The 24682-nt window shown below is 37.6% G+C and overlaps 1 protein-coding gene and 1 long non-coding RNA gene across 8 annotated transcripts in view; one reads left to right on the forward strand and one right to left on the reverse strand.

Annotated features, from left to right (window-relative positions):
* The window catches only part of LOC136847739 (protein shisa-like-2A), a 438013-nt gene extending 413451 nt beyond the window's left edge, over positions 1-24562 (forward strand). For all 7 annotated transcript variants that reach the window (XM_067119602.1, XM_067119609.1, XM_067119605.1 and 4 more), the window contains 2 exons: positions 18839-19052; positions 19534-24562. In XM_067119602.1, coding sequence (XP_066975703.1) covers positions 18839-19052; positions 19534-19732 — 413 coding nt within the window. In that variant the 3' untranslated portion in view covers positions 19733-24562. The remainder of the gene's footprint in view (positions 1-18838; positions 19053-19533) is intronic.
* LOC136847740 (uncharacterized) overlaps positions 1-24682 on the reverse strand; it is a 102064-nt gene that overhangs the window by 3469 nt on the left and 73913 nt on the right. The gene's annotated exons all lie outside the window — the stretch shown is intronic.

Raw genomic sequence — 24682 nt, forward strand, 5'->3', positions numbered from 1 at the left:
AAAACAAGAAAAAGAGTTATTCAGATCCAAAATCTGCTCAAGAAAATCAGTTATTCAGGCCAAAATTGGCTGAAAATAGCAGTTACATCTGGCTCAAGAAAATAGCAAAGTTATTCAGATCCAAAATTGGCTCAAGAAAATAGCAAAGTTATTCAGATCCAAAATTGGCTCAAGAAAATAGCAAAGTTATTCAGATCCAAAATTGGCTCAAGAAAATAGCAAAGTTATTCAGATCTTTGAGTCAAACTAGCAGTTATTCAGATCCAAAATTGACTCAAGAAAATAGTAGTTATTTTAAAAGTCAAAAGTGCAGATTTTTCAGTTTTCAAGAAAAGCAAAGTTAAGATCCAAAATTGATTCAAGAAAATCCAAAGTTATTCAGATCCAAAATTGACTCAAGAAAATTTGATCCAAAATTGACTCAAGAAAATATTGAGACTGCAAAGTTATTCAGATCCAAAATTGACAAGAAAGTTATTCAGAACAGCATTCAAGTTATCAAAGTTACAGTCCAAAATTGATCAAGAAAATCACAAAGTTAACAGGTCCAAAATTGACTAAAGTTATTCAGATCCAAAATTGGCTCAAGAAAATAGCAAAGTTATTAAACCAAAATTGATCAAGAAATTACAAGTTATTTGAGATTGACAAGTCAGATCTTGATCAAGAAAATAGGAAGTTATTCAGAAAAATTGACTCAAGAAAGTTATTCAGGATTCAAAATTGGCACCGCCATCATTGTTATTTAGGTTCAGATCCAAAATTGACTCTAGAAAGTTATTCAGATCCAAAATTGATGGAAAATTTGCAAAGTTATTGACTCAAAAATCAGAAAGTTATTCAGATCCAAAATTGACTCAAGAAAATAGCAGTTATTAACAAAAAGATTTTGTTATTCACGTCCACCATGACTCAAGGTTCAGATAAAAATCAAGACCAGTTGATCCAAAATTGAAAGAAAATAGAGTTATTCAGATCCAAAATTGACTAACTTTCAAGAAAATAGCAAAATTATTCAGATCCAAAATTGACTCAAGAAAAAGATCAACAAAATTGACTCAAGAAAATAGCAAAGTTATTCAGATTTGACTCAAGAAAAAGCAAAGTTATTCAGATCCAAAATTGATTCAAGAAAACAAGTTACAGATCCAAAATTACTCAAGAAAATTCACTTATTCAGATCCAAAATTTAAGAAAAAGAGTTATTCAGATCCAAAATTGACTCAAGAAAATAGCAAAGTTATTCAGATCCAAGCAAAATTATTCAGATCCAAAATTGACTCAAGATCAACAAAAGGAATTTGCCTAATCCCAACAATATTCACACAAGACATATACAAATCGAGACCAGTTGCCTAATTCACTGATTTAATTTAACAGCAAAAGAGATGAAGATCAACAAAAGCCTCATCTCAAGATTCACACAAGACAATGGCCTAATTCACAAAAATATTGGTTCACAAAAAATATCATAAAAGGTTACTGCAGAAGAATATCTCAAGAGTCACACTATGGTTAATTTCACTTTGGCCATGGTGGTTATATCTTTGCTGATTGTTTAGGGTACAGGAAACTGTTTAAAAAAGCCACAAGATTTTCAGTTTGAAACAAGACTACATTGCTGAAGTTTCTCAAACTTCTGAAGAATGGTTCCAAGACTGCCACCACAGGACTATGATCAATGATGTATTCAAGTATTTGAGATTACAAGTATCTTGATGACAGTAAAGGATGGTGATTATCTAAAATCATTAATCCAGTTAAAGGATAACTGTGATTCTAAATAACAATCATGCATGCAATTAGTGTATTCACCAGCATCACAAACTTTAAAAATTGTCCATGGATAGATAGCAAAATTATTAACAAAATTGACAAGATCAACAAAAGGAAATTAATCTGAACAATATTCACACAAGACATATAATTCAGCTAATTGAAACTTTTATAATCATTATCATGAATTATAGACAGTCAATGTGTTACATGGCAAATTTAACACTGAAGATTAAGGTTACAGGTTGGAGATAACAGACACCGAAAGACACCATAAATTGGATATCAAAGGCACTAGACTTTTAAATATCATTAAAGACCAAAGGCATTAGATATAATTCCATTAATTTTCTTGAGATGAGTTAAAATTCTGACGATGAGTTAAAATTCTGACAATTGTGTGCAGTCTTATTCTAGAAGAATTAACCGCTCAATTCGACACTACAGAAGAAAATTTGTCTAACTAAAAGACACTGCAGATATGAGATCAACAAAAGGAATTAGATGGAAATCATTAAACTCAACACCAGAAGATTAAAATTGTTTACATTTCTTACTTTAGAAGATAATTAACCGCTCAGTTCGACACTGCAGAAAAACGTCTAACAAAAGAGAGCAACAAAAGAGAGCAACAAAAGAGAGCAACAAAAGAGAGCAACAAAAGAGAGCAACAAAAGGAATTAGATGGAAATTATTAAACTCAACACATCGACAGCAAACGGAATTAAATGGAAATAATTACACTCACAAGAACAACAACTTTACTGCAGGGTATTGTGAACTCAAGATCGACAGAATGGGTTTTTGCCAACTTGGATTTTTGCTGAAACCCAAATCGACAGAAGAAAATTTGCCTTATTTGGTTTGATATTGGAATTTGCCGATCAAAAGATATCAGCAACAGTGCAGGTTAACTTCAACAGAAGGAAATAAAATAAATTTGGCTTTTCAACCATGAAAAATTCAGCCATAATAGATAAAAAAAAGATTAAGTGAAAGATATTACGTGATTTAGAGTAACCAGAAACAAAATGACGAGATGGAGTTTCATTCATAGTACATCGGGGAGGCACAAAGCATCCAGACAGCCTTCTGCATCGCTTCAGAAAAATAGCTTCAGTAGGTACATTTCATTTGCCTTAACCATCAAGTATTCCAAGAAACCTGCTGTGATGACCTACTGTATAAGTAGTTATCACTTCAGAATTATAACTAAAGGTTCGATCAACAGAAAGAAATTAGCCAAGCCTTTTGAAACTAATTAAATTTACCTTGAAATTGAAAATCACGGTATCGTTATTTCAAGTGAAGGAATCATAAGAATTGATAATACAATTTTCAGCTCGTAACATATCAAATGAAAAACATCCCCCAAAAATGTCACACATCAGATGAAAAGCACAAGTTCTTAACCTCCCCAAAATATGTCAAAAATACACAAGTTCATAATATCCCCCAAAAATATGTTAGTGTCAACTTGAAATTCACATCTAATTAAACAAGCTCACTGGGCAACTAACCAAATAAATATCCCCCAAAAATATGTTAGTGTCAACTTGAAATTCACATCTAATTAAACAAGCTCACTGGGCAACTAACCAAATAAAGTTTGCCGATGGCAAACGAAATAATTATCTTTAATGAGCATCAGATTGAAGAAATGCAAAACCAGCAAAACATCTGAATGTATGACACTTTAAAATTATGTATATATATATTACAGATACTTTTTGTCCCTCCGTCCAGCCTTAATGGATAAAGGGTACTTAGCTTTGTACTCAATAAAATTAAGTTTTTTAACGACTTTTTCTTCGTAAACCGCAAAAAAACCATCAATAAAATTAAGTTTTTTAACGATTTTTTCTTCGTAAACCGCAAAAAAAATAATTGAGTTTGTGAACCAACCCTGTGCGATATTGGTCAAGTTAAACAAATGAAGATAAAAAAATTAGTTCAACACTGAATAGGACGATAAAATGTGATTTTGCCGTTGTTAATACCCACGTCCTAACATCCAACTAGTATGGATCACGCCAAATATCTTCCATTAAAACTTACTTAAAATAGTTGCACTGGAGTGAAAATAGAAAGTGAAAAAGAATAACAGGCCATTAAAGATTCCACAGAACAATATTGTACTGGAGTGTAAATATAACGAAAGAAATATTAATAGTTACTAGAATGAAGCTTCCTCAGCTGATAGTAGTAGCACTGAAGTTTGGAAATAGGAGAAAAAAGTTTAACGGTTACTAGAATTAATAAAAATAATTTGCTGATAGTAGTAGCACTGAAGTTTGGAAATAGGAGAAAAAAGTTTAACGGTTACTAGAATTAATAAATAATTTAACTGTAACGTATGACTAATGAAAACCCCTAAGAATATAAAAATAGCTAAACAATACTGACGTTCAGAACAATCACACAAGTAAAATGTGTTCGTTCATGAACAAACGAACTTGAGAGAAACTAGGGTAATGGCAATGTTGCTTTAAAGTTATCAACTTATTTTTTGTCGTTGTTGTTGAAGCAAATGAGGAAGAATTTTTGGATTCGGTCAGTTATTGGTGCCCACCAATGAAAGCCTATTCGATTAAACATCCATTATCTCTTGATCAGTGAAATGGAGTCTGGTCTCCACTTCAGATAGTGACCACTTGAGTGGGGACATGTTCACAAAGCTAGCAACCTGTTGACATAATGCTTAAAATACTTAAAAGGCCTTAATATCTGGTATGAGCCGCAATTAGACCAGTTTTTCAGTAGTGGCAACGGCTGCCAGTGGTAGTATTTTTGGCGTGTTCCAAAGCACACCTGAACCATTGGCGTGGGTCTGAACCATCTATCTAAGTGGTTCTATTTAAAAATTATCGAAGTGGGTAAGGTGTAGGTGAAGAGCTTGCTTTTAAAATTATTATGGGTTTAAGTGAGGAGCTTGTCCTTTTACAGGAACCCAAAGCCAATAGGAACCCGGGTCAGTAGGAACCCAAAGACGTATGAAAAATTAAAGGAGAAATCACCTCTTTTGCATGTCACGTCTGTATGTCATTTGCAAGCACCAGGAAGCTGCTATCTTTCAACATTTATTATTACCATTACAAATAGTGATCCACAAAAACTCTCGGCGAATGCTGAAAAAGAAGATTCGTAAATATTCATTCAGTAGTTTCCACGTACCGATAATTCTGCTCACAGAGCCTAACAAACCGAATGCAAACTGCAACTCCTCTGGCGGAAAATAACTGTAGTAACACCACTAATGAAAATAGTATGATGATTATTACTATTATCATTACTATTACTATTGTCAGAATGTATATATTCGTGACGTTCATAATTTCTGACATGAAGTTTTCAATGTACTGGGACTGTTGTACAAAATTATCATTGTTGGAGCTAGTACAATTCAGTTATGATGCTCGTAACCAAATGAGTGCCAAGTTGAATTAAGAGTCGATGCACCGGTGGTCTCTATCAGTCAAGTTAAGCGACCTGGCGTCTCGTCTTAACTCAGGATTTGTGACCAACCAAAAAAAAAAAGGTAGTCGCCCTAAGCACACAAGTTCCCGTAAACGTCTGTCATATGTATGGCCATATCTAATATCAAAGCTTTGAAATTTTGACAGCGGATTTTAAGAATCTGGTGTCAAAAATGGATTTATTAATGCGAGGATCAGATGGGCTCTTGTGTACATGTTTGGAAGACCGTTTTGTGTGTTTGACTGTCCCGAAACTGTCGTAATTGATCATTGCCAATCACCTTCTGCAAGACAGACTGTTGAGAACAGCTAAAAGATCAAAGCCTGATATGTTGAGTTTTGATCTGTATGCTTTCATACGTTGCATTTGCCATGGTGGATGCGACTGATGCTGACGGGAATTGGTGTGAAACCTTTGTGTAATTTGAACTTTATGTTAAAGCTCGATTTCAGTTTCGGGGTAAGCGCATTGTTTAACTGTTATTAATAAAGTTTACATTTATAAAACAACTATTTATGTATTCCTTTGCCTTAATCTGAACTTGCGATGAAATAGCGACTTCTGGTATTCGAAGCACAGGCCAACATTCTTGAGCAGAACAGTCTTGGGCAGTCATAAATGATTCGTTACCACTACAGACCTGGTAAGGTGTGTCAGAATTTAATGTCAGTCAGATTGCCACAATTATGCTAAGGAAATCTTGTTTAGTATACAACGTTAATGGCCATTTTACTATAAAAAATTAATCCAGGTCCAAACACTATTTCACAATAAGATATGCAAAAAACGGTTCCAGAAAATTATGAGTCCATATACATTTATGAAAATGCTTTATGTGCTACATAATTCTTCTAATTGAAAGCTAACGATCCCAACTAAAAAACCAAGACCACTTGGGTAGAGGTTATGAGGAAGAAAGACGAGAATGAGTGTTAAAACAAATGTCAGCGTCATGCTGAACAGATCATTTGTTCCATAACTGTGCATTAGAGAGATGCGTTAATATCAGCAGACATCAGAAATGACTATTTTTTGGGGAAACAAATCATTCCCTTGGTTTAAAAGTTTTCTTACCATATCAGAGAATAGAAGGGTTAAGAATCAAGAAACACGAAGCCCCGTAGGTTGGCGTCAGGGGGGGAATTCCTCCTTAGGTTGGAATTTCAGTTTCGGGGGTGGGGGAAAAATTGTGACCACAGATTGGTAAGCTCAAACTGGCTGTAGGACTACACAAAACTCAGTGTGCATCGGTCCGCACTAGTGGGAGGTCGCTCTGGGCTTTCTCCCCACTAGCTTGTGTGTTTTTGTTAGTATTTTGTTGCATATTATTTGGAATGCACCTTTTGAGGCAGACAGTTTTGGAAGGGGGGGGGGGGGGGATGAGATTCTGACAAATGGTGAAACGGTGCATGGGCCAAAAAAGGTTGAGAACCACTGGGCTAATGTCTGCAAAAGCAGCAAATAATTTTATTGGGAAAAATCACTCGTAGTTTGAAAATTTGGTTTTGTCCACTTGCAGCATCAAAACCCTATTTCACCGCATCTCTGAGGTGGTGTCACACGAGCGCGTTCTATCATTTTGCATCCTGAACTAAACATTTCACCATACCATCAGTAGTAATGGCACAAGCTGTGGCCAAACTTTGCACCACGCAATCAGCATTGCTGGCACAATCTCAGATCGTGCATACCTGTGCTTACGTGACATCACCGTGACAAGCTGGTAACTAAGTTAGCGTAAGCATAAAAAGGCTTGTTTGTTGTTGAGTAGCACTTTTAAGATACTAGAAAATATTAGGAATCTTTCTCATGTGACTCAGCAATCGTCAGTACGAACAGCAACGCGCTCGGTCTCTCAGTCAGAGAAATGAAGCAACATTACACATTCCATTTAAACATGTGCGAAACCATTGGATGAGGCTAAGATTCATTCAGAATACCTTGCAACAGACCTTAGAAGTTCACATTGTGAGTGTATCCTGCTAACCATCGCAAGTATGCCGGTATAACACCAAAATTCACCGCTGAAAAGCGGGAGGAACAGCAGCAAACAAGAGCAATAAAAAAATGCAAACTTGAAGGTCAGCGGGTTTCATCAACCATTCGCTCCATTCACTTCCAGGATGTGGAGCTTTCTGCTTCCTTCAGTATTTCTTGAATCGACTAATTTCGAGGACTTTTATCATTGCAGGATCGGGCTGTTTTGGGCAACCTTATCCGTCTCGGTTTTTGGACCATGAAAAAAACAAACCAAGCGAGGTACGAAATAATGCAAAGAGAGAAACTGTCTGAAGCATAAAAACTCAACCAGACATACGAAACAATTTAGGAAAACGTCGGTTATAAAAAAATGTAGTTTTTTACTCGGAAAATTGCTTCCAGACCATAACACGAGAACTTAAAAGTAATTTTCAAAGTTAGCGGGCAAGCGAAGATAGCGTTGGGATATAAAATTGTTATTCGGGATGCTTTCTAAAAATGCAAAGTTCATTCGCGTCTTTTTGGGGACGCCTGTTTCCTTGAATTTAGTCGGAAGGAAAAAGTGGAGAAGGAATAGGTGGTGTTAGGAGGACGACGAGGAGAATATGTGGTATTCAGAAGAGGAGTAGTAGGTGGTGTTAGAAAGGAGGAGGAATAGGCGATGGTGAAAGTAGGAGGAAGAAAATTTCAGGAAATGAAAAAAAATTTAGGAAATAAAGAAAAGAAAATGCTGGACTTATTCTGGGGAACGACTGTTCTCTTGAATTTAGAAGAAAGGAAGATCTGGAGGGAGAAGTAAACACAGGAAGAAAAAGGAAAGAGAAGGTAAAAATAAAAATTTATATTTTTAAGAAACACTGGTTTCTTGAATTCCAAAGTAAGGAAGAATAAGGAGGAGGAGGAATACAGAGAGAAAAGAGGAATATCAGAAGACAAAGGAGGGGGTAGATGCAGGGGAGGGACAAGGAATAGGAATGGGGGGCGGGATGTAGAAGGGAACTCGAGGAAAACGACTGAGGAGAGAGTTAAAATGAATGCATGAAGTAACCATATAAAGAAATGATTTGTAAATTATCCTTATCTTTGCCTAACAAATCGACTAAATGAAATTATGGAATAATTATAAAACATATTTTACATCCAACAAATTTTAAAACGAAAATACAAACAAACTGCTTGTGCTGTAAGCAGTAGTATCATTTCGTTTCATGTTCAGATGAAGAACGTAAAGTCACTTCAGTGTTGTAGAATTGTCACCGCACACTGTAAAACCAATTTTTGGGAGGGGTGAACCCATTTCAGACACAGCATACGTTCTTGCAGGCAATTTTCTTACACGCAGTTACAGGCTACTGCACAATGGCTCGCAGACCATCTCATGTTAATTTGGAACGATGTTCAAACTGGTTTAGGGGGCATCAACCCTAAAACGAAGATTTTTTGCTTGGTCTTTTTGCCTTTATATGTGAAGGGTACCGTTAACCTGCCACTCCTTCCAGTGGCTCTCAGGTTCCCTTGTGCCCACTCGCCACCAACACCAGACACACGGACGGTGTTCTGTCTTGTACTGTCTTAAATCCAGATATTAAGTGAATCTCAATTTACGGTAATTTTTATAACTGAGAAATTTTAATATAAGCATTGGAAAAACTCTCTCTCTCTCTCTCTCTCTCTCTCTCTCTCTCTCTCTCTCTCTCTCTCTCTCTCTCTCTCTCTCTCTCTGAGCCGAAAAGTGATCTTGTGGCCTCTAGCAAAAACTTATAATTTGGGCTTTGCAGCTCCGGCCAACTTCCAGATTCCGCGATCCGTCGTCCATCTTCGCGACTTCCAGATGTTCAATCGAAGTTTGAGTTTGTTTACAACTTTTTTTCTCTCTTGGATTTTCTATACTTTTTCACGCTCTATTTTGATATCTGTATATTTATGTCTTTAACTTTTGTTTTTATATATTATGATCCTTTCGCATTTTATTTTCATATTACGTATTAAAACCCAAGAGAGACTTATTCAGATTGAAGCAAAAATTGCGACCAAAACGAACGAATTACAACTGAAAGGCAGGAAGCATTGCAGACAAAAAAAAAAAAAAAAACACTAGTCCCTCACTGCAAGTAAGCTGGAAACAGTACAGCCTCGCTGGGTGCAAAACTATAAAAATTATGAAAATTAGTATTTCCAGCCAATCGTACTCCTGATGACCAAGGAAAAAAAAATTTAAATTCAACACAAGCAAACAACTGACACAATTGCTGAAATTTTTGGATAGCGTGCAAGGCTGCAACAGACATCGCGTTCGAGAGTAATAATAGATTTTGTGTTCGCAGTTCTGGCGATGGATGAAAAAAAATATTACTACGGAATGGGGAAAATATAAAACCGTATTTTGTCTCTCGCGTTAAAAGCGAAATTCTTGGAAATATGAATGCGAATAAAGGAACAGACAAAAGCACATTTGATTGCTTTCGAATGAAAACACCCGGTGTAAATGTTGCAGTGGGTGAGAAAAAAAAGCAACTCGGGCAGAAATGGAGAAAAGGTGTTGATTGAAAAAAATACAAAATTTAAATTACAAATGGTTTTTCAATAGGCATGAAAACCGTCCAAGGAAAATTTAATTGATCGTGTAATAATTTTCTTTTCGACTAAAGCAAATCTTAATAATGACAAAAGCTGTGTTCCAGTGGTATCCGGCATTCACTTATAGCCGCCACCCCCACCCCCATACCGCATTCGCTGTTGCCCTCCCCTCCCACCCCCCTGCTTCAGAGATGAAAACCTGACCCGGTATTGCTCAACCTCACAGGTCGAAAGATAAAAGAAAAAGTTGCTGCAGTCGGTTTGGGCACTGTTATGACCCTATTGCCGCTCGCACCAGACTGTTGCCATGGGTATTTTGTGCTTGCGCAACGGGCGTCAACCCTACGTGACTGCCATTCGCTACAAAAGATAAGGTTCGTTATAGCAGCAAAAATTTAATGCTAAATCAAACAAAGAGGCAACATTGAGAGTCAAAATGGCGGAAATGAAAAAAATGAAAGCGAGACCTCTAGGCAAGTCAGTACAGTAAGACCGTGGGCGCAATATTGATATGAGTCCTCAAAATACGTAATGACATCGGATGCAATGACTTACGATACGTCAGTGTAGTTTTACAGTCAGAGGTTTCTCTCTTTCCCCTCCCTCTGTTCCTCCTCATTCTCCTGTTTACTAAGCTCTCTCTCTCTCTCTCTCTCTCTCTCTCTCTCTCTCTCTCTCTCTCTCTCTCTCTCTCTCTCTCTCTCTCTCTCTCTCTCTGACTAAAATGCCAAAAAAATAGTCATCCATACACGTACGGTTTGTAAAATAATGGTCCTCATAAACAATATTTTGGCTGTAAAAGACCGTTGCATATTAATAATGTTCTTTATCAAAGCTTCTTTTATCACTTTATTATTATTATTATTATTATTATTATTATTATTATTATTTCCATAATTATTATTATTATTATTATTATTATTTGGATGATGCCGGATTCACCCCACAAAGTGGAACGCAACGTCAATATTATTATTAATATTATTACTAATATTATAAAAAAACCATGGCGTCTCGATGAACCGAGGTAAGCTAACAATCCATCATCAGGTCCATTGTTGCATCGAACGCCAACCCTCCACCCCTTCCCCCCATTTTTTTTTTTCTTTTACCTCAAAGATGATTTTCCAGAGGATGCTGCCGACTACCATCAGAGACATTTCAAAGGATGAAATCTTTCATCGTCGAACTTCGAAAAATCATTTGACTTTCAAGAGGGAAATTTTTGGAATTATGAGCAGTCATTAACAAAAAAGAAAGTCCTAAAGATATGCGGTTCGTTGAAGGAAGGAAGATTGAAGAATCTCGAGGGTAGAAAAAATGAAGGAAAGTAAAAAGAAATTATAATGGGTCTGATTTGGCACTTCGATGGAAATTTTGAAAGGTTCGATTTTTTTTTTATTTTATGTATGGCTGTGCACAGTATTTCCTTTTTATATAAGAGGCTAATAGAATAGGCAATAAATTATCCCTGTTTACCCTAGCCCCAAAGAAAGCAAGGAAAAGACGGAATAAGGAAAAAGTGTTTTCAACCCAAGGAAAGCGATAACCAGCATATCGGGGAAGGAAGTCTCCGAATAGAGTTAAAGTCTTGGCTGCTTTTATCACGAGAACCAAAAACATTCTCGAGGTACGAAAAGAAAAGAAAAAGAAAATCTAAGCCAACTGACAAAATCCTTTGACATAAAAGAAATGAATTTGTAAATAGCAAAATACTCGTACACCAACAAAGGCTCGAGTTGGCATGGAATCCATTACTATAGTATCAAAACAAGCTTAATATTTCGCGTTCCAACTGCAGGGGCACTGAAATTAATGCCATTAATTAAACCATCTTCTCAAAATAGCCATGTTACACGAGTAGAATTCCTCCTTGTAAATTATTGCACGCAATTAAGTGAAGAAATTTCCCTCTCTCTCTCTCTCTCTCTCTCTCTCTCTCTCTCTCTCTCTCTCTCTCTCTCCTCTCCCCTCCTCCACCTGTCAGTAATAATAGATAACAGGTTTCCTTGTTTCTCAGCCTCGTTCTGTTTCCCTTCAAGTCCAATCGCTTTTACTCACCTTTACAGGCACGTCTCGCTTCCGAAGAAATTCAGGGCTAGAGAGACACAATGTCTACAGACACGGTGATAGCAGGTTAGATAAAAAGACGAAAGTTGAACGTACTGTATAGTCGATGCCTCTGCTTTTGACTCGACTTACGAGAGACCTTAGGAGTCTTCTTGTAAGAGGCAGTGGGTCAAAGAGGACTGTAAAGCCAAGAGAATGAATAAATGAATGAGAAACGGAGGTGAGATAAAGTTAAACAATTAAGGAGGAGGGAGCTTGTACAAGTCGGAATATACGCAAGGCTCTCTACTCTAATAAGGGAGAGAAATAATCGTAAATTAGCAACTGCTATTGAGAATGGAAGTCTTTGTCCATATTGCCTGCATAATTTCCGTTGTGTCCTTTGAAATGACTACTATCTTACAGTTTCTTATGACATCATTACCCTACATTTTTCCGGAAAAACGTGTCATTACCATATGTAAACAATCTCGCTAGGGAATATCCTATCCTACAGCCCTTATTATCTTTGTTGTAACAGACTTCCTTAATAATAATAATAATTAATAATAATAATAATAATAATAATAATAATAATAATAATAATAATAATAATAACAGAATGAACTAAGTAAAACCTGTAAAAACAAATAAACAAGGCGTCGAAGCTTCTTCGGCGCAATAGAGTTTTCTGTACAGCCACTACTGGGTATAATTAAGGCCACCGAAAATAGATCTATCTTTCGGTGGTCTCAGTATAATGCTGTATGAGCCGCGGCCCAAGAAACTTTAACCACGGCCGGGTGGTGACCTATGCTATATGGTTGCCAGAAGCACGATTATGGCTAACTTTAACCTTAAATAAAATAAAAACTGCTGAGGCTAGAGGGCTGCAGTTTGGTATGTTAGATGATTTGAGGGTGGATGATCAACATACCAATTTACACCCCTTTAGCCTCAGTAGTTTTTAAGATCTGAGGGCGGACAGACAAAGCCGTCGCAATAGTTTTCTTTTACAGAAAACTAAAAAGGAGCGTAGAATAAGCAAATGGCTCCATCGTGCATGATCATGATATGCGTGCAGCTTGGTCGCTTTAATAAAATCGAAAGGCGGTTATCCAAACAATGACCATCCAAGAGACGCCTTTATCATGCGCGTCTAAGCAAGATCAGCGGAGACCGATGTCTGCCAAGGGCTGTTCGTCCGCCTTTACAGGGAACCACCTCCTTCACCGGCAAGATGAATCGAGAGCAGCACAAGAGCGGGACCACTGCAGCGTCTGCCGGGACACATTTGGAACCCTCTTTTGCCGCGCAATGCATTCACAACTGGCTCTTTTTTCGACATCCTCGAGGCAGTGGAGGACTGCAGCATGGAATTCTCTCAACTGCTGTCTTTCTTTTTTTTTTTTATAATTCCCTATCCGAGACCTAATTTCCCTATAAGAAATATGGAAAAAATTCCTTTTGGGATTTGTGAATCGTATCCAATAATCACAAGGGTCAAATTCCAACGCAATACTGTTCAGTTCGACAAATTAGTTAACTTTTATTTCAGGTTATGAATACATTAATCCATTGTTTTGAAAACGAAATGAATCTATTCCCATTATGTTGACGCAGTATAAAGTATTTTGCAAATATATAGAATGAATAAATACCACTGTCCATGATTACCAGAATGTAGTCAATTGTACGTATATATTAGCAGGATGGAATTCTTAACTTTGCGCTTTCCCTAGCCTTTTTCGCCACGTTCTCCGTCGGTGAGCCTAATTCACAACCCTCAAAAGCAATATATGAAGAAAACTTGAGGACAAGGTCTCGATCCCACATCCACGAGAATCGAATTCCGACACTACCATTCAGCCGTCAGGCTTATATCGGCACCGAAAAGAGGTTTTTCTTCATATATTCTTATGAAAGCATTTGGTTCACAGACAGAAAACGTTGCGATAAGTTAAGGAAAACGGGAAGTTAGGAGTGCCACAAGGTAAATCTATACATCATTCGTGTACGACAGGTCCTGTTAATCATCACCAGCGGTATCTCTTGTTCCAGCTATCTGCAAAATACTTTCGGTGAGCTACAACAGTGAGGGTGGATTCATTATCCGGTCTCGACAGAAATGTCTCCATAAACTGAAGTAAAAGCTTACCTTCTGCGGTGGCTGAATGTAGTTCGCCGGAATTCTATCCCATTGGACGTGGGATCGAGACCACATACTTCCAAAAAGAGAATTTCATTGCGATATTTCCTTTAAATATGTTAGTATAAGTATTTGGTAAAAAAAAATTTGGCGATCGAGATCAGCAAAAATTTTTGTATCCATGAAAAAATTATTTTCCGTTGCCTCTATATTGAGGTTAGGTTCATTTCGCCTTCAATACAATATCTGCTCCCGGCAGATATGCATTGATAAGCGAAATGAACGCTTACCCTCCTTGGTGGGGCTGAATGGTAGAGTCGGAATTCAATTCTCGTGGATGTGGGATCGAGACCTCACATCCCAAAGGAGAAGTTTGTTCATAAACCTCCTTTGGAATGTTAAGTTCATATGCAGAAAAGGTTAAGTAAGAGCAGAAGGTTGGAAATTTCATAAGGAAAATATATACTTATATGCACAAGTTCTGAAAATTATGAACAGATTTATGTACATCTAATTCTGCAGTAATCTAATTCTGATATATTTTTGAAAGGCCAGTAAAAAAGAAAAGTAATTTCTAACAGTTTGATACATTTCTTGAAACAGTTTCTTCCAAAGGCTGATGCCTATTGCCGAAATATATATATATATGTGTGTATATATATATATATATATATATATATATATATATATATATATATAAAAGAAAATGGGAAATATATAATAATATACTATATATATGTATGTATGTATATATATATATATATATATATATATATATATATATATATATATATATATATATATATATATATATATATATATATATATATATATATATATATATATATATATATATATATATTGTGTGTGTGATAAATAAAAAAAAATTACATTTAAGTGCCTAAAGGAAGCACTGGCATTAAAATCCTTTGAGGCATATTCCAGGACAAGCTACCGCCTAAAACATAGTAATCTCCCCATTAGAATAATGATGTCCGTCGCCAATGAGGTGACGCATACAAGTGTCAAATAAAACATTGCTGTTGCTGTTATTCGAACAGAAGAAAAAAGCTTTTGTTGCTTTATCTGAAATGAAGAAAGCAGTTTTTTTTCGTATGCGAACTGAAGAAAACAGTTTTTGTTGCTCGCATCTGAAAAGAAGAAAAGAGTTTTTGTTGCTCCTGTCCGAATGGAAGTTGCAGACTTTTTTGACCTAGATGTTTTTGTTATAGTTTTCCTCCGAGGAGAGGCAGATGTTACCAGTCAAATAATTTTTGTCTTTCCCCAGCAGTGCAAAAAAGTATTCCCCTTCAAATTCGTCGCAGGAACCATCATCATTTACAGCTTGGAGTCGTATACTCCTCCCTTCAAAAAAAAAAAAAAACAGTAATTTTTGGCTTCTCTAATTTCAACAAGAAGATGCAGGCTTTTCTTCGCAAAATTTTGTTGTGTGGTTGTTCGGAATTTTCCTTAAAAAATACCGTTCTGCTGCTGCTGCTTCTTCTTTCTTCTTCTTCTTCTTCTTCTTCTTCTTCTTCTTCTTCTTCTTCTTCTTCTTCTTCTTCTCCAGCAAGCAGAACCAGACTTTTCCACCATCCAAAATGTTGTTGTTGTTCTCCAGCGAGAAGCAGCTACAAGACTTTCCTCCCAAAAATCTTCTTCTTCTTCTTCTTCTTTTTCTCGCCTAATCGCTTTCGACCCATCCCCGACCGTTTGCAGCCAAAGTAGGCTGCGACGGGAGCAGGCATCATTAATCACAAGTTTGTGTGTGTGTTTGTGTGCGTATTTGCGCGCGCGCACGCACCTCCCTCCATCATGACGTAAAGATGATCTAAGCGAAGAATTATAGTGATTCCGAGGTTACTTCTCCTCATGATGGACGGCCTTCATACATTAAATAATCATTTCTCTCCGCTTGAGTGAGAGAGATGCCTTATCCAACAGGCTGCGTCGCTTTAGGGCTTCGGATAACAAAAGATCACTCTGCGGGTTCTAAATCTTTATTTGACGTGTCATATCCGGAGATATTTTACCGTTATGAGATGCAGAGCCTGCTTCCATACCATGGTGGTGGTTGTTTAAATTTTATGTGACATTATCATCCTTATTTGTGGTTGCTTTTTTTTTGTAGTTAAAATAGTCGTGTACAAATGCTTGTTGTTATTTGTTTCACTTTTGCCGTCGCTGTTATGATGATCGTTGTTATTTTCAGCGGAATTTGCGACCTGAAACTGTACTACAAAGTGGTGGAACTGGGGTGAAATGATGATAAACATAAATAAATTCTTTTGAGATATTTTGGTTAATCAGAGTTTAGAGAAGATAGAATTATGAAATGAGTACGAGAAGTCTGGGACAGTGGAGGAAAGGAAGTCCTTAAAAGTGTGCGAGTGAGGCGACTTAGAAGTGTTAAGAGTGAACGGGCACTGAGTTTGAATAGTGTACGAAATAGGAGAGTCAGCGGAGCAATATTGGTATAAGGATTCGACAAGATGCTGATGAAGCCTCTGTGTGGGCTCACGACAGTTTATATGGGCATATAGGCTTATCCTTGATTCAGTAATTATTTTGGACGAAAGAGGCAGTGGGTACTGCCTTGTTTTCTTCTCTAAAGCCAAACATTCATTTTAAGATGGCTTGTAGGGTTGAAAAATGCAGCACAATTGCTATTATTGTTATCGCCGTGGTTACCAGGTTATTGCTATTCTTGTTTTAACAACTTGAAACTACTTTTACCTATAGTTGACCACTACAGATTGCTACATCACGAAAGTTCAATTATGGCTTTTGATAGAGATTCTCAGACTTTCTACATGACTAAGCGCCTTAAATAGGTGTCACAAGGTTTCTAACACCTTGCTTCCAAACATCGCTCTAGTAGCCACCATTTTTTTTTTTAGTTGTGCATGTTCGTTACTGTAGTAAAATACTTATAACTACACTTGTAATTCTAACGAGTGTTAAAATGGCCCAACGTTCGAGCTAATAAAGCACAATACGTAACTACAAAATCGAACTTGACAGTTTAAGGAAATGTGTAACTCTCTCTCACATTGACATTATTATGAAATGGACATATTAACTTCACCTCTTAGGAATCATCTTAAACCGCCCCGCCCCCGCCTCCCTTCAAACACCTCTCTCTCTCTCTCTCTCTCTCTCTCTCTCTCTCTCTCTCTCTCTCTCTCTCTCTCTCTCTCTCTCTCTCTCTCTCATTTCCTCTCCTGACGGGTCTCAGGGTGTGAGAGATGGTTTTAGGAAACTGCGATCATTACCTAAAGAAAAATGTTTCGCCTACAAAGGATGTTGTGAGTGGAATTTAATACTAGGGTGACAGTTAGATCACGAGGTATTTCACTGAACCTTTAAACCAAAACAATAGTCTGCGAGAACCAAATTCGTGAACAACCGAAATAAATATATACACGCGTTAACACAGCTGAACAATCACTGACACAGAAGTACTATTATATAATCATGTATATATTTGCGTTTATATGCGAGTATATATTCAGCTAATAGTTGGATTATTTTTGTTTTACCTAACTGGCGGTATAAAACTATCAGAAAATAGAGCTCATAATTAATGGAGCCATAATTTTTAACATAATCTGGCAGTTTGTCTCACTCACAACCCACTGTAGCTCTCGGGATTCATTGAGACCTTTTGCCGCTCTCACCTGACCTCCCTAAGGTCGACTGTTATCAACACCATAGGAAACTTTAAACTGTTATGAATTCGCCTTGATCTGTTTGTGACTGCTCGTCAAAAAGTGACTGATGTGTTTCGATGAAATCTGTGTTAGAATAAGGTAAGAATCAGAAAAGCTTATTAGACTTTTGAATAAACCTAACTGTGGATGTGAATCCACGGGGGTATCTGCTCTGCATATTATGTAGTTGTTCAAATATAAAAAAAAAAAAAAGACACTTGAACTCGTAGCTATGTGTGTGTATTTAACGACGGGACGAGTATAAATTGCTCACGGGAGAGTGATGATACAATTTAAAACATCAGCAGTTTCCGGACATCGTCATTTTATGTGTCATTCAGGCAACTGACCTGTACATGTCGTTACTATTTCAAATTGCGCCACTTCATAACAGTGCAATATTTCTTTTTGTTTAGGGAAGCGGCTTGAAATTATTTATTTTTAAGTAAAACGTTCGTTGAGCCTCTGGTCTTTCAGTCGTTGGACTTATAAAAGTACTAAGTCTGGTCTATTAGGATAGTTCACCACCGACGATTGCCAGACGCCGCCGGCACATGAGCACCTGAACAATCAGTGGGTCATGGGCCTTGGGATAATGAACCCCATCCAAAAAATGAAAACATAGACCGGAAAGCTAACACCCATATACTCTCTTACCAATTCCTCTCCTGCCGACGTTTATGTTCCTTTTGGATCCGATATCTTCCGGGTTCCGGCATCGTGAAAGGATGCCCGGGTGTCCCCCTGTCACGATTATCATATCTTGTCGAAGGATTATTCCTTATTCCCAAGAAATCACCTTCCCGCAATTCCATTTTTTATCAATGTTTATTCACTCTGATGTGGGTTTTCTCATGTTGTTCTTTTGTAATTATTTCAGTGTGTGGTCATCATTATCCATCCATAATATGAGTACAGGTATATGTGTAATATATATGCATACACACGCACACGTGTATAATGTATATACATACATACATAAATGTTAATGACCACTAAAACCTCTAACCTTCGCAATTGTCTCAAACTCGTTTTAAAAGTCTGAGGTTGGTGCCAGCCAACTACACCACAAACAAAATCCAATACCGCCCTACGAAACGTTTTCCCCTGATTGCAGGCTCAGTCAACATGAGCGACAGATCAAGCAGCATCAGCGACGGAGGCCCTACAGAGCTCCCGCCTCCATACGCGGCTCCTCACTCGACCCTGGTGGCCGTTAGGACCAGCTCCGCCTACGCCCTCATGCCCACGCCCCGCCCGCCGTCTCCAACTTACGGTAACCATAGCAGCCCTTATGTCATAAGTGGTGGTGACAGTGGCTATAGCACTGGGTAAGTGATTTTGTGTGAAGGTTCAGTTAATAAAATTATTTTTTAAGAAATTAAGTCATGTCTTAAATATTTTCATTGTAAGTTAAATTTAGATTTCTTTCAAATTTCCCTTTGAAGTGCTTCATTTGTCTTATCCCTTCATTTTAAATTCAAAAGTACATTTCAGTTTTCGTTTTCAGTGATTTCAATGTTTATTTTGTCAAATTATACACAGTATGTATACTTATATATATAAATGAAATCTATATAAATATATATATATATATATATATATATATATATATATATATATATATATATATATATATATATATATATATATATATATATTATATTAATGTATAATATATGATATAATATATCGTTTAACAAGCCAGAATATTCAATAATGACAGTTGTTTGACTGACGTGATGACCGACAATTAAAAGGCCTTCTCTCAAACCAGTGCCAAGAACCTCCTCTTCTTTCTGTTCCACACAGGCCTTTGGCAACTTTCCCAAACACGTTCATGTCTCCAGCGTCCCCGGCTCGCCCGCCGCCCGTAAGACTGCCGCCCTCTCTGCCACATACCTTCGCCCCGGCTCTGACGCCCACCACCCGCCCGTGCAGCACAGCCCACATTATCCACACCCACCAACAGCCACTCGAAGAACTTCTCTACACGGCAACCAAGTTTTGAGGGTCCAGCCTCTAAATGGGGTGTGATTCTTCAAAAGCCCTTGTGTCTCTTTTCCGACATGAGAGGGTTTCCGAACATCCTGTGGGTTCTCTGAGCCTACCAGGGTTCTTCAGCACCCCAGGTTTTTTTCCGGAATGGCGGAGGGTTTTTCCAACATCCTGGGGGCTCTCCAATATCTTTGGGATTTTCAGCATCCCTGGGTTTGCCAGCATCAAGTGGGTTCTTCAACATCCCAGCGTAGTAAGTCAAAAGGCTTCGACCTCAAAATATCTCGAGTTTGAATAAAGATGTGGCCGACCAAAAGAAGTTCTCGAATTCCTTCAACTTATCCTCGGAATTTCAGAAAGAATTGGAGAATCCGGAGGGGAAACTCGGGTGGACAACACCTTCGGATATCCAAACTTGAACGAATAAAATAAAACTTTAATAAAGTTCATGGAAACTTACTTCGCAAACAAAGTTAAGAGGTTTTTGCGAAGGTTTGAGTTTTCAAGTTAACAGTGTGTAGTGGAAAGAGCGTAGAATCTTCCTATCGTGTTTTTTTTTTTTTAACAAGTAAACATTTAAAAAGGGTGATCTCAGGTTATAGTAATTTTCTTACAATTTAATAATCTAAAGCGAGGAAAAAGGTGTTTGTTTTTCCAGAGCGGGATAATTATTTTTTCTTCTCAGTTTTACTAAAGCAAATTTTCCACAATACTGTGTGACAGAAAAAAGTAAAATTGTGGAACTTTAGTGGAGAACTTAAAAGCGAGACTCCAATGGAGTATTTTTGCTTATACTTAGTTTTAATGACTGTGTTTTGCTCGTATTCTTAATGATCAATGAAATGTCAGAAAACGGCTTTGAATGAGAGTAACGTAGCTTTTTCACCAAGCCTGTATATTGTTGCGTCACACATCCATTAACTATTTATTGGTATCCAAAGTGTACCCAGAGAAGTATATTTTTTAACGGGCCGTCCAGAACTTAATAGTGTAGATCAGCGCCCTCTGTACTTCTTGTGCAAGTATGCGTCGTTCTATCTAGCAACTTCTTGAGCAAGTAGTACTTCGATTCTTGAAGCTCCTTGCGACAGGCGAGGTGCCCGTTTTCTTTACCATCGACGAAACTGGCAGAGATTCCGTTTTCTTTCTCAAGCTTGTAAAGAAATGTAACTGTCTAAATGCATTTCCCATCGCTTCCATTGTACTATCTGCAATGTAACTTCTATAGAGGCTTCTGTTCTTTAGATTTTTAGAGGTGTCACTATAGAGTGAATGTATTTTTCTTGTTGTTATCAAAGTTGGAGCTATAGAATTTTATATAAAACAGGAAAATGGAGATATAAGAACTTTTTTTTATGATAGTATAGAAAACAACTATCTAAGCCATAGTCGATTTGATACCACAGTATTTGTAATATTTTAGGAAAACGAAACTTCCATGCTGTGATCAAGCAATCTGACGAGTTTTGCAGAGAGATTAACATTTATCAGCATTTCAGTAGAAGTCTGTATTGGCCATTGTACTGATCCATAATTGTAAAGGGGTCTCAGTCCCCAAGCTTCCAAGAGTTTGAAGGTAACCCTTCTAAGGATTCAGAATATCCCTTTTTTGTGAGCTCTAGTGTCATGAATCCTTCCTGAACCAGTTTTACAATGCCTTTTGTATGTAATTACTATGTACGATTGTCTTAAAACTATCTTTTTATGCTATCTTTTTATGCTGTCTTTTCTTTACGCAATTCAGCAAAACTGACTATTACTGTGCATTACCTGCTCTCTTCGATTTTCATTCTCCACCAGAGTGAAAACTATCTTGAAAATATACCATCTTAAAAATGTATCCTCACATTATTTTGTATGTAAAGTAATCACTGTTTACCATTCTTATGATAACTTTTTCCATTCCCCATCTTAGTGAAAACGGCTGTCAAAGTTCTGGTTATTTAGAAAATGAGTACAGCGGCTACAGCCTGTCATCACTTGACTTTACAGCCCCAAATGGTTAAGCAGGGTGATTTATATTCCATCTGCAAAATTACAAAATATATTTGCTACGTGATTTCATTGCAACAACTTTTTCTTTCTTTTGAAATCTCGAACTTTGAAAGCTGTACTACAGTAGAGCCCCGATCTAGAGCCACTGAACTGTTGCAGAGCTACGTGCTGATAGTTAACATGCATTTACGGGTAAAATTGAATTTGATGTAGCTCTCATGCGGGGTCAGTGTGCTCATATTTGCAGGTACTTCCAACTTCGTATATAGGCAAATATCCTGTAGAGTTTTTTTTTTTTTTTTTTTAACCTGACGGTAAATACGCAGCCGATATCATTGCAGCTTCCATCTTCCCTTGTGGAATGTCAAAAGATCTTGAAAGAGATTTCTGCCCTTGCTGGTCGTGACTCGTGATGGCATTTGCTTTGGTTTTTCATCTGTTTATTTTTCAAAAATAGATTATTTAACTATTTCTAAATTGATTTGTTAATGGAAACTGGTGTCACAGTTAGCAAGGTCATCGGCGTCACTATTCTCACAATATTTTAGGCTGCTAATACTCTATGTTTGATTAGATCTGATACATGGATATTGTTCACTGTCATTTTTCCCTTAGCAACTTTAAATGGTATTAATTTCATGTCTACTCTTAATGTTACGGCTCTCCTACACAAACTCAAAAAGAATCATGAACGCATACCAATTACCAAACTCAAAGTTTGGTATTAGGCTACTTGGAAATCTGCGGTTTGTCAGGGACACAGAAGTCCGGCTTGTTATTCAGATTTACATTCCGTGCTGGCACACCTTAGTCAACGCAAAAATCAAATCACGAGTTAGTATCAGAATCAGAACATATTTACTAAGTCTAATAATCTAGACCTTAGCTAATACCCCAACCCTACAGAAAATGTTACCGAAACCATCAATAGACGATTTTAAGTTTTAATAAACTCTAACCAGGCCCTTGCCCACCCATCTAAAAAAATTTATTGGAATTCATCAGTATTCTTTTGAGAGGCATGGGGATGAAAAAAAAAAAAACATAGGTGAAATACCGTGGTCCAATTTCGCTGGCGAAATGTATAAAGCTGTTCACTATTCAAGCAAGCGGATGGCAACCCAAATTCCCCTCCTTTTACCATATAAGGGAAAGACAGCCTTAAGCTAAGTCGGGACTCAAAGGCAGGATGAGGCTTCTAATTTAAGGAGCTGGAAGGGAAAAGTAGGACGAGCAGCGGCCTCCTTTACAGCCAAAGGAGCAGCATATACAGCAGAAAGAACAGCTGCAAGTCTTTTCCGTGTTCGTATCCCGAAGGGTCCATTAAGTAATTAAGGTGGTTTTCAAAAGATCATAACTTTACAGAACTCTCTTTCTCTCTTCCGTAAGCCAGATTATGAAGAAGACCGAGAAGGTACTCGACACTCTCTCTCTCTCTCTCTCTCTCTCTCTCTCTCTCTCTCTCTCTCTCTCTCTTCTTCTTCTTCTTCTTCTTCTTCTTCTTCTTCTTCTTCTTCTTCTTCTTCTTCTTCAGTAATCTCGTATTCTGAATTTTTCTTTATAGCAAGGAACGTTAGAAAAAATTGTGTTCGAGTATTTACTCAGACTACGCTTTACCTTAACTCTTTCGGGCCTCATTGTAATCCGCAATTTCTCGCACCATACCTCCCAAGGTTCGTTTCAGGTTCCATAACGCTTAGCTTTTACAAGGCAGTGGCGTTAACTATTAACATCCGCTATCTGTTATCCGTCATGGGACTATATTCCTGAATAATCTCTCGTGGGAAAGATACTTAAAATATATTGTTACTTGGACTTCTGTTTATGAAGAGATATGTATAAGAAGGTATTTGATTGCATATGAGGTGGTTAACAATTAGGAATAACGCGACAGTAAAATGTTCGCTACAGCCGAGCTGGCCTCACGAGAAGTGTAACGAAGTAACATTGGATCCGGTTAATAACTGGATGGTTACCAGCAAGGAGTCCCCCATCCCTGTACCTCATTCATTCCAGTAAACTTCTGTAAGGGCGAGAGTAAGGTGGCCAGCATCCTCTTTCCATGCGTAAATAATCAAAACATGCAACAGACTTGGGTGTCTGGTGTAAGTGGCAACGGTAACAATGAAGACAGCCTTGAGGAGAGACTAAAAATTCTGGGGATTAATTCCAGGTATCTGAGCAGAACCTTTAATTCTGCGCTTGGAACCGGTTGATTGTGAATTATCTGGCGTTACAACTACAAGGGTTTCTTCGGCGGGATGCAAGAGTAAATTTTCCTGTTACGAAATCCGGATTCAAAGCCTTGCCTCTGAAATGCTAGCTCTAGCATGAAAAAGGAGGCCTGCAAATGTCTCAAGATTCACCCAACCGCCAACCAGAAACCCTAACTTAAACTGGGCATTGGTTGAACTGCCTGCTCTATGGATCTCGGGTACGCCATAAATATAGGTGCTCTACTGCTGATCTCTGGTCAGTGAAATTTTAACCACTTTGGACTTTGTCAGTCTTTTTAGAGATGCCCACCTTTTAGAGATGCCCACCAATGACGAGCTTGCAGGAGTAAGCTCGTCACACCGATGCTCTCTCGATCAGTGAAAAATTATATCGGGTATGGTCAGTAATTTGAAAGGTCAACACCAACGAATGCCGGACATCCTTGATACCTAAACCGTGGAGTAAAGAGCAGCAAGTCGCGATGATGTCCGAGTAGCCTACAAAGTGAATGGAGGAGAAAAAATACCGAAAAATAGCAAATGCATTTGTACTCTAATACTGATGACAACCATGATTCTCTCTCTCTCTCTCTCTCTCTCTCTCTCTCTCTCTCTCTCTCTCTCTCTCTCTCTCTCTCTCTCTCAGGAAACGAAAACTAAGGCAGACCACAGATGAAACAGTTTTGTCTCTCTCTCTCTTCTCATTCACCAGACATTCCAATGATTCAACTTTTCTCCTTAGACGCTAATGC

Source organism: Macrobrachium rosenbergii, chromosome 17 (assembly GCF_040412425.1).
Source record: "Macrobrachium rosenbergii isolate ZJJX-2024 chromosome 17, ASM4041242v1, whole genome shotgun sequence".
NCBI lineage: Eukaryota > Metazoa > Arthropoda > Malacostraca > Decapoda > Palaemonidae > Macrobrachium > Macrobrachium rosenbergii.